Source organism: Ambystoma mexicanum, chromosome 5q (genome assembly GCF_040938575.1).
Source record: "Ambystoma mexicanum isolate Mex_15411 chromosome 5q, UKY_AmexF1_1, whole genome shotgun sequence".
Classification (NCBI taxonomy): Eukaryota; Metazoa; Chordata; class Amphibia; order Caudata; family Ambystomatidae; genus Ambystoma; species Ambystoma mexicanum.
Genome location: NC_090933.1, coordinates 1,371,014,202 through 1,371,028,536, shown reverse-complemented (window position 1 = coordinate 1,371,028,536; position 14,335 = coordinate 1,371,014,202). Strand labels below are relative to the sequence as shown.

Genomic DNA, 14,335 nt, shown 5'->3' with positions numbered 1-14,335 from the left:
CCCAAGTAGAACTGGTGGGGCATGCGTGCCGTGTTCCAAAAAAGGGGGTGGGGGAAAGGACCCACCTGTATGTCCATAGTGCTGTATGCAGCCTAAGGAACCTAAGCACTAGTTCGTAGGCAGCTTCTTACATCTGATTTGATCCTGCTGTGGAAGAGAACAGCAACAAATGGCAGAAGGTAAGCAGCTGTCACTCTTCGCCCATGATGACATGGGCGAAGAGTGACAACAGATGACATTGAGAGGCGCAGTGTAGCGTGCGCTCTAGTGCATACCCATGTAGCACGAGCTCCTGCAAAGCGCCGAGCTTACCTCATGGATGATTTTTCTATTCCTGGAGAGTGGCTGTGTGAGCCGTTCACTAGAAGGCAAGTGTTGCTTCTCAGCGGGTGCGAGCTCCAAGGAAAGAATATTTCCTGGGTGCGTCACTCGGTGGGCGGGGCAATGAGAGTGAATGCCGTAGAGTGCAGGAATGGAGTCAAAACGGGTGGCCATTCTTAACTATGCTTCAAATGGTATTGTAACAGTGGTGATTCCCCTGGGGATAGTGGGTTGGGGGGTTTGTAAAAGAGAGAAAAAAGGAAATTAAAATAATTTGTTTTTACTAAAAACAGCCCGTCGTGCAGAATGGATGGATAAATGTGTATGGGCAGCAATTACAGGCACAGTCAAATGCAAAACTGCTAGGCTTGCATGCAATGTTGTGCCTAAGTGTTGCCCCCAAATGGGCTGCAGATGGTCGAAGATGTGGACATGGGTCAAAAAGCTACAATGTGTTATGTGCTGCCACTAAAACAACTTGAAATGCATTTGTGATGCAATAGGAGGACCTCTTCTCTTCTCCACCTCCTTCCCTCCCCCCATCCTGTGCTAACCATCCCCTCTGTTACAGAGATTGCTGGCCTGGGTCCTCAAGAGTCCAATAGGGTCCAGGTCTTCTGCCCAATCGCCCCAGCACCCCCTCCTGAACTGCCCTCTGGGGCCACACCCACCTGTCAGGGGTTTTGCCTCCTCTCTGCACTTACCTGTTGGGCGGTAGACCTCCCTCTTCGCCTAGGATGTCTCCTCCCTTGCACTTACCAACTGCCCACTCAGTGGGCCCCTCTGGCACTTCCTCCCCTTGGAGACCCTAATAGCATTTACCCCACCCAACCCACACCCACCCTTTCACTGCACCTGCTCCCAGTGTCACAAGGCCTAGTAGGAGTTTTATCCGTTTCTACTTAGTCATTGTCAATTTCATTGTGAATTTTCTCCCGTGTTCCCTTCCCCTCTCCCTTGTGGCGCGCTATGAAACACTGGGCCTCATTACACGGAAGGCGGTGAGCCATGGCGCTATTAGCGCCATGGCTCATGCCGGTAAAATACCGGCACCGCCTTGGCGGAAAGGGGATTTACCGCCCCATTCCAAGGTTGGAGGGGCGGTAAATCCCCTTTCCGCCATTGCCCTTCCCCATTTCTGCCCCATAGGGCTCTATGGGAATGGGGAAGGCGCTAATTACGGCACCGCAATTTTGCGGTGCCGTAATTAGCTCCGAGGTCCCTTAGCGGGTTGGATTTTAACGCCTGCAAGAAGCAGGCGTTAAATCCTCCAACCCGCAAAGGGACCTCGTAGTACGGCGGTAAGGGTTAACGGTCACCGTTGCCATTAACGGTGACCGTTAACCCTTACCGCCGTCCGTGTAATGAGGCCCACTGTCTTGTTGTATAAGCGCCATATAAATATCCAATAAAATAAAAGAATAGAAAAGTCATATATTTTTCTCCCGAGGCAAAAGCCTGAAGTGAGAAACATGCACATGAAGACTTCTTTCTGTTTTACTCATTCACCAATCATAAGTGATAGCTTGATCTTAAAGTGAGATAATATGTTCAACTTAAATCACTTCATTGGTGGGTTATCAATTAATCAACTATATAGCCCAATGAATTATTGAACTTGTATAGCACAAAGACATTACAAAATGGAAAACCATATAACAGCCACTTTCCTTTTATTATTAACATAAATCACACTAAGGTTTTAAACCTTACTCTCCAAAAACAGCATGGCCCAGTGCAGGAGACATTGTAAGCTGTGGATGTTTTGTGCATTTGATTTGTCATTGTCAATATCTTGTATGAATTCCCCTGTTACCTTATGTCATGGATTTGTTTGAAAGTCTTCTGACATTTTGAAAATGTGAATGGTATTTCCCCAGTGCTATATTTTGTGAGGTAGTAATAGGTCAAATGCATGAATGTTTCTCCACAGTGCGATTCCTCTCATCTATCAATAGATGATGCTTCACCTTGAAAGACTTATCACATTCAGCACATGTATATGGTATCTCCCGAGTGCAATTGCTCTGCTGCAACACTAAATAAATTATGCTTTGCCTTGAAAGCCTTGCCATACTGATAACATGCATTTGGTTTCTCCCCAGTGTGATTTCTCAGATGTAAGATGAGCTGGCTTTTACTCTTAAAAGCCTTATCACATTGAGAACATGCATATGGTTTCTCCCCAGTGTGAACTCTTTGATGCAGGATTAGGTGACTTTTACTCTTGAAAGCCTTACCACATTCAGAACATGCATATGGTTTCTCCCCAGTGTGATTTCTCAGATGTAGGACTAGAGCACCTTTTTGATTGAAAGCCTTATCACATTGAGAACATGCATATGGTTTATCCCCAGTGTGTATTCTTTGATGTATGACTAGCTGGCCTTTACTCTTGAAAGCCTTATCACATTGAGAACATGCATATGGTTTCTCACCAGTGTGAATTCTTTGATGCAGGACTAGCTGACGATTACTCTTGAAAGCCTTATCACATTCAGAACATGCATATGGTCTCCCCCCAGTGTGAATTCTTTGATGTACGACTAGCTCACGTTTACTCTTGAAAGCCATATCACACTGAAAACAAGAATACGGTTTCTCCCCAGTGTGAACTCTTTGATGTATGACTAGTTCACTTTTACTGTTGAAAACCTTATCACATTCAGAACATGCATATGGTTTCTCCCCAGTGTGACTTCTTTGATGTATGACTAGCTCACGTTTACTCTTGAAAGCCTTATGACATTCAGAACATGAATATGGTTTCTCCCCAGTATGAATTCGTTGATGTATGGCTAGATTACATTTAACCTTGAAAGCCTCATTGCATTCAGAACATGTATATGGTTTCTCCCCAGTGTGATGTCTTTGATGTATGAGTAGTTTATCTTTTCGCATGAAAACCTTGTCACATTCAGTACATGCATATGGTTTCTCCCCAGTGTGATGTCTTTGATGTATGGCTAGTTTACCTTTATCCTTGAAAGTATCATCACATTCAGAACATGCATATGGTTTCTCCCCAGTGTGATGTCTTTGATGTATAACTAGTTTATCTTTTCGCATGAAAACCTTATCACATTCAGAACATGCATATCGTTTCACTCCAGTGTGATGTCTTTGATGTAAAGTTAGTTTACCTTTATCCTTGAAAGCATCATCACATTCAGAGCATGCATATGGGGTCTCACCAGTGTGAGTTCTCTGATGTTTCACTAGGAGACCATCACATTGAGGACATGCATACAGATTGTCCGTAGTAGGATTCCTCTGGTGCAGCAAAAGAGTACTTGTTTCTTTAAAAGCCTTGTCATGTTCAGAACCTTTACGTTCTTTCTCTTCGGTGTGAAATCTCTGATGTTGCCATATATGACATGTTTCATTAAAAGTCATTTTACGTTCAGATAACTCAAAAAGTGCCTCAATTGGGAGGATGTTCCTTTCAAAGAGTGATTTATTTGTAAGGAGCTCCTTGTCAAATCCTCTCTCCAATATAGATTCAGTGGTTTAGCATAAGATTGCCCTATGTCCTGAATGACTTGTCATAGGCAGAACACACGTATATTCGTATTACTTTGTGGCACGTAGGAGGCATCCTTAGATATCCATTTGTATTAAATGTGTTGAAGTAGATTTGAAAAATGCCTCGTTAGCCTCTAAGTGTATTCCTTAACGTCTTGTGTTAACCTTCACGGAGGAGGCTGTGTCCCATTCAGTACTTATGTAGACATTTATGCAGGCTCATATTCAGTTGTTAACTGCTACAGCACAGAATGCTGCATAAGTACATAATCACATGTCTCAAACACCCCCGTTTAGTTGTAAAGTGTTGTATGTGTGTCGGCCACAGATGACCAACATATTGATTGGTATTGACTGGACAGAGGAACTGTATCTTTCTTCCAAAATCATTAATTGCTGTCTTTTTTGTGAATTATCTTCAGAATCTGTAATATATATTTGTCCCACGGGAAGAGGCTCTATGTTGGACGTGACAGTCACTAAATCTCTTCCGACACCGAGATATCTGAGGAATTTCTTTATACAAAATCTTTTTAAAACATTTCACTGGATTCCATGCCCTGTTTGAAGGAAAAGGAAAAACAGGATTAGTGTTCCATAAGCAACAAATATACATTTCTTGTTTTAAAAAGCATATGTGAAAAGCAAAAAAGGGCATGTTTCAACTTTAGGAAACCGGTTTTATGAAATACTACAGAAATGTATAGAGGCCACTGAGCAGAGGACCCCTGTGCTGGACCAGCATTGTGAACAGATGTCCCCAGTAGTGAAGCAGAAGGTAAAATACCTAGAGATAGCAATCAGGTGAAACAGAGTCATGGAAAGCGGACCAACACCTTGAGAATGCAGTTTGAGCAAAAACAAAATCAGGGTTTGTGGTCACCTGGCAGAGAAGGCGACAACCCAATTGCCTTTGCCTCCACTTGGATTTCTGTCCTTCTTTTGCTATGCACCGTGTACAAGAGGGCAGAGCATCCTCTGACGGGCCCATGGGTCAGAGCTCACCTTCCAGTACCTGTAAAACAAGATACCTGCACCTTGAGGAGGTTGGGGTGCAGGATTCTCTTACTCCGACATAATTCAATAAGGACAACTCCATAGTTTGGCAAAGGGAAGTCCGTTTAATGACAAGTACAAAAAACGGGGAAACAAATGGTAATCAACAGAGTCGCGATCGCCTGTCTCGCTTCAACTCCCAAATTTTTCATTCAGACAGCAACTTTTATGGGCAAAACTCATCATTATTTGACGTGTAAAAATCATAAGTTTGTCATACAATTCTGTTGGTCGGAAAGGTAACTTAAGTATCGGTGCTATATCTGTATATGGTAACAGAGAATGCAGATTGGATAACACTTATCGGGTGGGCGTCTACGCCCATCCCACTACATCACTCTTGATAGACGTCACTACAACTACAACGTCTTATTGGTTCTACAAGCTATAGGACCCTAGATTATTTGGTCCATTGTGATTGGGTGGGTTACACCCATAGGCATATATCTCCACTTTAATTAGCACCATGCAGAATGGACACCCAGCCTACCTCCCTTTCATCAATCAGTACATTTAGGGCTATGTGTCAATTAGTTGGCTGAGGATGGCCTCGAAACTGTAGCTTCTTATCAGGAAAAGTTATGGCATCCTGGGTTCTGGGTGACATCAGACGTTGGTACTTCTTTGCCCTTGGCTGGTCATGTGTCTGTTCACCGTGAATCTGCTTCATTTTCCTTCTTTTCGTGTATTTGATTCTTACTTAGCCTCGCCACCTGCATGGGGCCTCCATATCTCGACCTTCACTAGCTAGCTGGTATGCTCTGAAGTTTCGATTCTCTGCGGTTGCTGCTCTCCTCCCTTCCTTAGGTTGACCTCGAATTCCCAGGCATGAGCTGCTTCTTACTGAGTTTCGATTCCTCGCTTTCCTTTGGCTTTGGCTGCAATATGAATCTTGGCCTGATTAGTCCTTTGCACCATGGGCTTAATTCTGCTTTACAAAATGGAGTCACACTTGTATAGTGTGCTTCATTGAGGTAGATATATGATTGGTGCTTGCCGCTCTAAGCTTCTACTAAGCATTGCAAGCAGTATCATTTTCTTAGCTCATCAGTACGTCTGTCCGGGCTCTTATGTCGTCACCATTTGCCTTCCATTAAGGCTCTGTGAGTCTCTTCGGGGACAGTCTGTAAGTAGTCTTAATTTCGTGTCAGCTGCTGGTACGGTTGTCTGAGAGGGTACCGTGCAGCCCATGGCTGTCCGGTTATAGGCACTTCAGCAGGTATTGCTCTTCTGATGGGCACCGGGCATAGGCCCAGTATAGCTCTCTGTTGGTTCAATTGCTCCTCGTACGTCACGTATTTCGGCGAGTATGTTCCTGGTACCTCGAAATGGGGGGCAGGGGTGCAGGCCATGTCTGGGACCTCCTCTACACTCCCCCCTCTGGTCGGTTCATTGACCACTTCTGCTTCCTCCTTTGGATTCATCTTCCTTGGTTCTTCTGTGTCCTGTTCGTCGTCTTCAGGGTTTGTACACGATGGTGTGCACGTGTGCATCTTTGGAGTCCATATTTTTATCACTCCTTTCAAACTTCCTGCTGTTTTTACATGCTCGTCCTTGTTCCAGGTCATTAGCTGGCATTGTCCATTTGGGCTGCAATAGATCCATTTTCCTTCATACTCCCTTTGTTTCCTGGGATACGTAAACTGTGTTCCTTATGGCGCAAATTCGCTGGCTCTCACAAAGTCTCTTATTTCTTCATCAGTCAGGTCTCTGGGCTTCCAACCTGGTTCGACATCGACCATGATTTTCATCCCAATGGCTTTCTTTGCAGTTTTCTGGCACTGTGTGATGATTATCTTGATAACACAGAATCCTAGCAGTATCATTACTAGTAAGGCTCCCAGAAACTTGAATATATCTGCCATCCATTGCGGGACCCATGAGAATAGTGCTCCAAACCAGCTATCATCATCCACTTCGTCAGTTTCATCGATCATCTGGTTCTTCAGGTTTGTCAACATACTTATGGCTTCTGTTAAGGTTCCATTTTCCTCATCATGCAAAGGTATAAATGCGCAACATGATTCTCCAATGTTTGCGCAAACACCTCCATCCATCACTGTGATCATGTCAAGTACATATCTGTTCTGGAGGGTCATCAATCGGATTGCTCTCAGTTCTTCTTTGATCACGTTAAATCCTTTTATGGTGGTGTTGATGGTCTGCAATAACTCCCATCTGGTTATCTGCAACCATTTAGCATTCACTCCAACTTGGATGTGTGGCAAGAGTAGTGTTAATACTGTTGAGGTGAGGCTAAACAGCCCGTTTTCGTATGGGATTGCATAGAATGTTTCTTCTGATTTGGCAGAAAAGTTATTCTCTCGTTTCATCCGGGATACCAGTGCATCTGCTGTCGGGAAACTGTCAATACTCAGATCATTTTTTGGGATCACTAGTGCAGGAACGTGCACGTTCACTAGTGTGCATATGCCTCCCCAGTTTTTCGGTAGTTTTATGTATGCCTTGGATCCACACGCCCAGTAATGGTGCATAATCACTGTGGTCCTTTGCGTCATTCCTGGGGCTTCAAAGATTCGTCCGCAGTTTTGATTCTCCCCCATCTTCCTTGTGCCATTGTTTCTGAAGCACACTTTCGGGTTTTCCAGTGGTACTATTTGCAAGAGTCCTCCTCTGTCTTCGATCCATGTCAGCAGCCTTACCAATTTTGGCCATAGAGGTTTGCATAATCTCTGTGAGTTCTCTATTGCTTCCTTGCAGGCTCCAAGGACCATCCACGCTCGGCAGATTACAACTCCTTCTTCCCATCCGTTTGGGGAAACCACTGTTCCCCAGATCTTCATTTGGCCTCTGTTCTTCCAAATTTGAGCCTCTTCTGCAGTCTTTCCTTGGACGTTCAGTCTCAGGTTTATTTCCCATCTTGTTCCTGATCCTTTCACTTCAGGCTTTTCGTACCTGATCACGTGATTCTTAGTGTGCACTCTGTTTCTTGTCTTGATATCCTGGACGTAACCGTCATCTTCGGGGTAATCCTTTGCAGTTGCCCATATCAATGAGGCATCTCTCCCCATAAACTGTCCTCTGGTGTTGCACATTGCTACGTGTGACATTCAGTGTGCTGTAGGGACATCGATTTCTACAGCCACAAAGATCTTGGATTTTCCCATGCTGTATGGTAAAAGTGCACAGACAAAGCATTCTCCTTCAGCTTTTCTTCTTCCGACCTCCTTCATGTGTTGGTACCAAATGTTGTTTCCCAGATGTGCTGTGCTGTCCAGATAGTCATTCAGTTCATTGTTATCTTCGTGTGGTCTTCTCTTGATCCTTAGTGTCTTTCTGTAGTTTGCTATAACTATATCTTTAAATGCATCTGTGCTGCTTTTTCATGCTGGGGGTCTCTCAATCATGCTTGTCGGAGGGGCAGGCTTCATTACCTGCATCGCCGTGGTGGGAGAAGGTTTTGTGTTTCTCTTCCTCTCCTGTTGTATTCTCTCGTAGAGCACCACCTGTGTACCGTCTGTCCAATGTATGGCCGCGTTGTGGGCCTGGTGCGTGTTCCTTGTGTTGGGACTGGTGTGCTTGTCGTTACAGTCTCTGTGGTTCTATTTTTCAGTTCCTCATGCAGTTTCTATGCTCTAGCTATAAATGGGAATAAATGGTCTATCAGCATTTGTGTCTTTGCAGTGAATTCTCTTGTAGCTGCCTGTCTTCTTGAGTGCGTTGGTTATATCTTCTTTAGTTGGCCTTTCGCTTGCTTCCTCTTGGTTGCTTCCACTATTTTCTGGAACGGGTTGTTCGGTAGGCAGTCTCTTACTTTCTGTTGCCATTGTTCGAGGTTCTGTAGCCATTGACACTTGCCCTTGTTTGTGTGCAGAGAGAGAGAGAGAGAGAGAGAGAGAGAGAGAGAGAGAGAGAGAGAGAGAGAGAGAGAGAGGACTTATGTGTACCTTATCCAGTGGGTGCAATGAAATTGGGAAGCTTCGTGCACCAATGAAAAATGCAGTTCTGATTGTTAACGACAGAAAAACAATTATAATTACTACGCATATACACATGATTGATCTTTACGACAGCTGGCAGCATTTCCTTCGAGGGAAGCGGGGGCCCCCCTCTGCTTGCGGGAGGACCAAGTTACTGTTCTGGGCCCCCATTTCAAACATGTCAATTGTCAGTGTTTATTTCTTTTCACTTACTCTGATCTTCAAAAGTTCTGTGTCGTATAGCGTCAGATGCTTTAAAGAGTCCCCTCTCTTGTGGGTGACGATTGTCTCTGGTTAGGTGAAATAGTTCTCCTACTAGAGTATGGAGAAAGATTAGACTAACACCTTTGGTGAATTACATTCATTAGGCATATTCAAAATAGGTAAATTCCCAATGCATTCCCCGAATCTGCTTCAGTCCTAAGGACATGCTGGAACCTGTTTAAATGCGGAAAAAATTGTATCACTCAAAAAATAAAAATAAACATAAAAATGAGAAAAAATAAAAATAAAACAGTCAAGTTCTCTTCTCTGCTCTTCGCGATCTGTCCCACGGTGGAAGGATAAGGAATTGTCTCTCTGTTTCCTCGATCTGTCCCACGGCGGAAGGATAAGGAATTGTGTCTCTGTCCCCTCGATCTGTCCCTCGGCGGAAAGATGAAGAACTGTGTCTCTTTCTCCTGGATCTGTCCCTCGGCGGATGGTTTCACTGGAATCTCCTTAGGTACTCTCTTTGAACGTTGGACAGCTCCACCTGGAGCATGATGCCATGGAGGAGTGTTCCCATGTGTGCAGTGTTAGCTGGATCTCTGAGGAAGGTGATGATGTCAACCTCTGCAGGCCTTCCCACCATTTCTGGATAGTCTGTGACTAGCCGGAACAGGACATTGTGTGCCAGCCCGCTGTCCTCGGTTGACAGGGACATTTGTCCTGCTTTGCTGGGTTCTGGATCACAGGCCTTTCTTTTGACGTGAACAGTCTCTGCACTTTCCTGCTGCGTGGATTGCAACCACGTAGTTTAGTTTAGCTTTAGCAACTCGGCCAAGGCTTCCGCGATGACAGTCAGCAGTTGCCAGATTAATTTCTTGTTGGCAGGCTCTTGTATAAAGTCTGTGACACTGGTTACTCTCCCTACAAGTGACGGATATGATATTACCACTAACTGGGAAGTAAGTGAGTACATCCCATGTGAGATTTCTGGTGGGAGATACCATAAATTCTGTAAAACAAAGTCTTGGTATTGGCTGTTTCAGGATACTGTGTTAAGGCTCTCAGAGAAAAAGTCTGTAGTCTATCAGAGTCTTGGTTTTCAACAATGCTTAAGTGTGGCTTGATTCAGAAGTTCGTTTTGGCTTAGATGCGCATTTCTTTTCTTCACCCTGCAACTGTGATGCACAGAGTGTCCATACTATTGTCCTTTTTTCATCTTTCCTTTTTGCTTAGAGGGAATGTCCAGTTTAAAAGCCACAATTTCCAAACAGAGTTCTTTTTTCTTGGCTTTACTGCTCATGCGTCCTTCTTCCTCGTCATGGATCTCGTCTGCACGTGCTGATGTTCTTCCCCGTTGTCTGTGGTTTCTTCGCGGTGAGGTGCAGTTTGAGGGGTCTCACCGATATAGGGTTTAATGTCATTTAGGAAAATCCATGCTCTTCTGCCCTGCAGTTTTACAGATGACGGAGTGCAGTCCTCCACGATGAAAGGGCCATTGAATCTTGGCTCATCCCACCTTTTTCTAGTGTGGTTTTTTACCAACACAACGTCACCAGGGAAGATGAGAGGCACACATAGACCTTGAACTGTGTCTGTTTCAGCACCTCATGTTGTGTTTTGTGCTGTGCTGCATTCTTTTTGCCGTCGCTGCAGTTGGTCTGAAACAACAGAAAGGCTTGATGTCATGCAGTTCAGGTACCCCTGCATTTCGGTTCCCAAGACCTCTCTGGTTGGCTGGGTATCACATCTAGCCCTATCTCTGGGGTAAGGGGGGTCCTCATTCTCCTTCCCGTAACTATCTCGTGCCGCGTAAAATGATGGTCGGAGCCTGGTTGGTTCCGAAGTGCATACAATGCCAGTGGAAGGCAGTGCAACCATTCCCTCTTTAGAGTAAGCTTCAACTTGGCTATCCTTTCCTTTAACAAGCCGTTGAGCCTCTCACAAATACCATTACCTTCCGGATGATACACCGACGAGAACGTGTGCTTTATACCAAGCAGCAAGCTGATCTGTTCAAATACTACATTAACAAAGTGAGCCCCCTTATCTGAGCTCATTACCTCACACACCCCCCATCTAGGGAACACTTCCCTCACCAGGAATTTAGCAGCACAGGTTGAGTCTGGGTGTGTACAAGGACCTGCTTCTATCCATCTAGAGAATGGACACACCACTACAATTAAGTACCTGTACCCGTTGCACACTTGAATAATGTCGACATAATCGATATGTAAGTGCTGAAAAGGCCCATTTGGCCGGGGGATGACTCCTCTCACTACTTTTAATGTGTGCCCAGCGGTGAAGTGCTGGCAGATTATGCAGTTCACCATAAAGAATGCAACATGCTCCGCTAAATTCGGTGTAAACCAGTCTTCTGCGAGCATTGCAGCGAGATTTTCTTTTGACATGTGAAAAGGGTAATGTAATTGCTCCAATGCTATCTTTAGTAGGGCTAGAGGCATTACTGGTTTACCAGTTCCGTCTTGCCGCCACAACCCGTCAGAGGGGTTTAAAGAACACCCTTGACGCTTCCACAGATTCTTCTCATCCTGAGGTGCCTCCCCTTGGAGCTCCATTAGTTGGGTCTGCCCTGTATTGCTATAGGCTTCTGGTGTGGCTTGCGCTACCATCATACGCTCATGGGTGTGTGCCACTTCTACTCTTGGATGCCATACGATTGGCTTCCGTGTCTGCGGCATGGTTTCTGCGTGACACGAAATCTGTCCCTTTGGTGTGGGTGGCGCATTTCACAACCGCTACACCCACTGGGAGCTGTAGTGCCTTTATTAGCCTATCCAATAAGGCTGCATGTTGCACTGGCGTGCTGTCCGCTCGGAGGTAGCCCCTCCTTTTCCAGCATGCTAGTCCTGCGTGCACGGTTGACGTCACATAGGCAGAGTAACTGTACACTGTTGCTTCCTGGTCTGCATGATTCTCAATGGCGAGTATCAATGCCAATAATTCTGCAGCTTGTGCTAAATAGTGAGATGTAATTCGTGCACTGACGAGTACTTGAAACTCTCCATTCGCTATGTGTTTTACCACGGCCACGCCTGTGTATCTTTGTCCGTCTTCTTGGTCGATTCTTGAAGAACCATCAATGAACACATTCTCTCCACTTGCCAGGGCATTTTCCTTTACCTGGGGGATTTCATCATAGAATTCCTCATAGTTTGCACAGTCGTATAGGTTCTCCCTCAGTGACTGGCTCAGCTATGAACGTGGCGGGGTTTACTGTTTTACATCGAACTACTTTGATCGATGGGTTAGAGATAATCACCTCATAGGCAGACGCTCTCTGAGATGTCAGTGTGCCCTTTGGTTTCTCTAGAATGGCGAATAATGAGTGCTGGACGTATAATGTCATGGAGCACGCCATTACAATGGATGACGCTTTCTCTATGGTGAACGCTGCGGCAGCTAGACTTTGTCCGCATGGGAAGTCGCCTCTCATAACTGGGTCCAGATTCCCACTGTAGTACGCCAGGGGCTTATACCCCAGCGAGGTTCTCTGAGCGAGTACTGCCGTCATAACGTTGTCATCTGTGTGTGAAAACAGGTAGAATTCCTCTGCATAATTAGGAATCCCAAGAACTGGGGCCTTACAAATCGCCCCCTTGAGTTCTGCGAACCCCTTCTCCATTGCCTCAGTCCATTCAATCTTATCCTTTGTCGCCTGGGCCTTCTTTAGAGCCTGAAGCAAGGGCTTGGTATAAGAGCTGTAATCGAAGACCCATGCCCTGACATAGTTGCACAGGCCTAGGAAGCTCTGCATTTGCTTCATCGTGATCAGCTTAGCAGTGTTCACGATAGCTTCAGCCCTTTCCGGGGTTACCTTTTACCCCTCGTGTGAGATTAGATGGCCTATGTATAGCACCTCTTGTTGACAGTATTGTAACTTTTCCTTGTCAACCTTATATCCTATCTCAGCCAATATAGTCAGTAGCTGGACAGAGTCGCACCTGCATTGCTCTTCAGTGGAGCTGCAGATCAGAATGTCATCCACATACTACAAAACAACACTGTCTACTGCAATGTTGCTTAGGTCCATTTGCAGGACTCTGCTGAAAATGGACGGGGATTCACAATACCCCTGTGGCAATCTCGTGCTCTTCAGACGCATTTGTCTGAAGGCAAATGACGTCAGATCTTGTGAGTCACTGTGTAACGGGATTGAGAAAAAGGCATTTTTCAAGTCAATCACTGTGAAATGTCTTGCCTCAGTGGGTATGTTGCATAGGATTGTAGATGGATTAGGGACTAGAGGGAACTTGGCTTCAACAATATCGTTTAATGCTCTTAAATTTTGGATAAAACGCCAAGACCCTCCCTTTAATTTCTTGACAGGGTAAATCATCGTATTACAGGGTGATTCCGACGTCACTAGGATGCCCTGCTCCATCACGGCGGAAATTGTCTTCGCAATCCCTTCATATGCTTCTCTGGACATGGGTTATTGTCACGCTCTTGGTAAAATTGCTCCTGGTTTCAGTTTGATTTTCACTTCTCCTACCCCCTTCAGGAGGCCTACGTCATAAGGTCCAGTAGTCCATACTGAGACAGGCACTTAGGCCATGTCATCCTCAAAGTATGCTGGACGGACCAGCGCCAACATCATTCTCTGTGGCACTTCTCGTTTGATAATTTTAACCCAGAATACGAGACTGACTTCCACCCTTGTCTCTTCTAAGTCAGAGTGTTCTTCGAACAGATTGTTTGTTTGTTTGTTTGTTTATTTATTTATTTGTATAGCGCTCTTGACCCAGGGGTATATGTGCGCTTTGAACATCAGGTTACAGGCAACAGTAGGGAACAATAGTACAACAGTAATGAGGCATATGTAGAGGTTGACAAGCAGGCAGTTAGTGCATAGATGATAATAGGCAAACATAATGAGAAACATTTGTACATTGGGTATGCATGCATACATACATGGTTGGTTATTTGTTGAGTAACCAAGTGATGACCTTAGTTCTGAAGGGTTAGGAGGTGGGTGTGGATTTGATATCCAGTGGAATGGTGTTCCAAAGTTGTGAAACCAGAGCTGGGAAGCTGGATCCACCAGCTCTTTTGAGGGAGTATTTGGGCACCGTCAGTTGTAATGTGTTAGAGGTTCTGGTGTTCTGTCTTAATGTAAATTTGTTAGTGAGATAGGGCGGGGCTAGGTGGTTAAAAGCTTTAAATGTGAGGCATAAGGTTTTTAGGTCTATTTTTTGTTGGATGGAGAGCCATTTGCATGTGATTCTTGTAGCGGAGATATGTTCTCTTCTGGGAATATTTAG

The 14,335-nt window shown here is 45.0% G+C and overlaps 1 protein-coding gene across 1 annotated transcript in view; it reads right to left on the bottom strand.

Annotated features, from left to right (window-relative positions):
• Positions 1 to 1,977: 1,977 nt before the first annotated feature.
• Positions 1,978 to 14,335, bottom strand: part of LOC138498163 (zinc finger protein 84-like) — a 62,610-nt gene continuing 50,252 nt past the window's right edge. Inside the window, exon 3 of the mRNA XM_069622041.1 lies at positions 1,978 to 4,406. Coding sequence (XP_069478142.1) covers positions 2,311 to 3,717 — 1,407 coding nt within the window. The 5' untranslated portion in view covers positions 3,718 to 4,406 and the 3' untranslated portion in view covers positions 1,978 to 2,310. The remainder of the gene's footprint in view (positions 4,407 to 14,335) is intronic.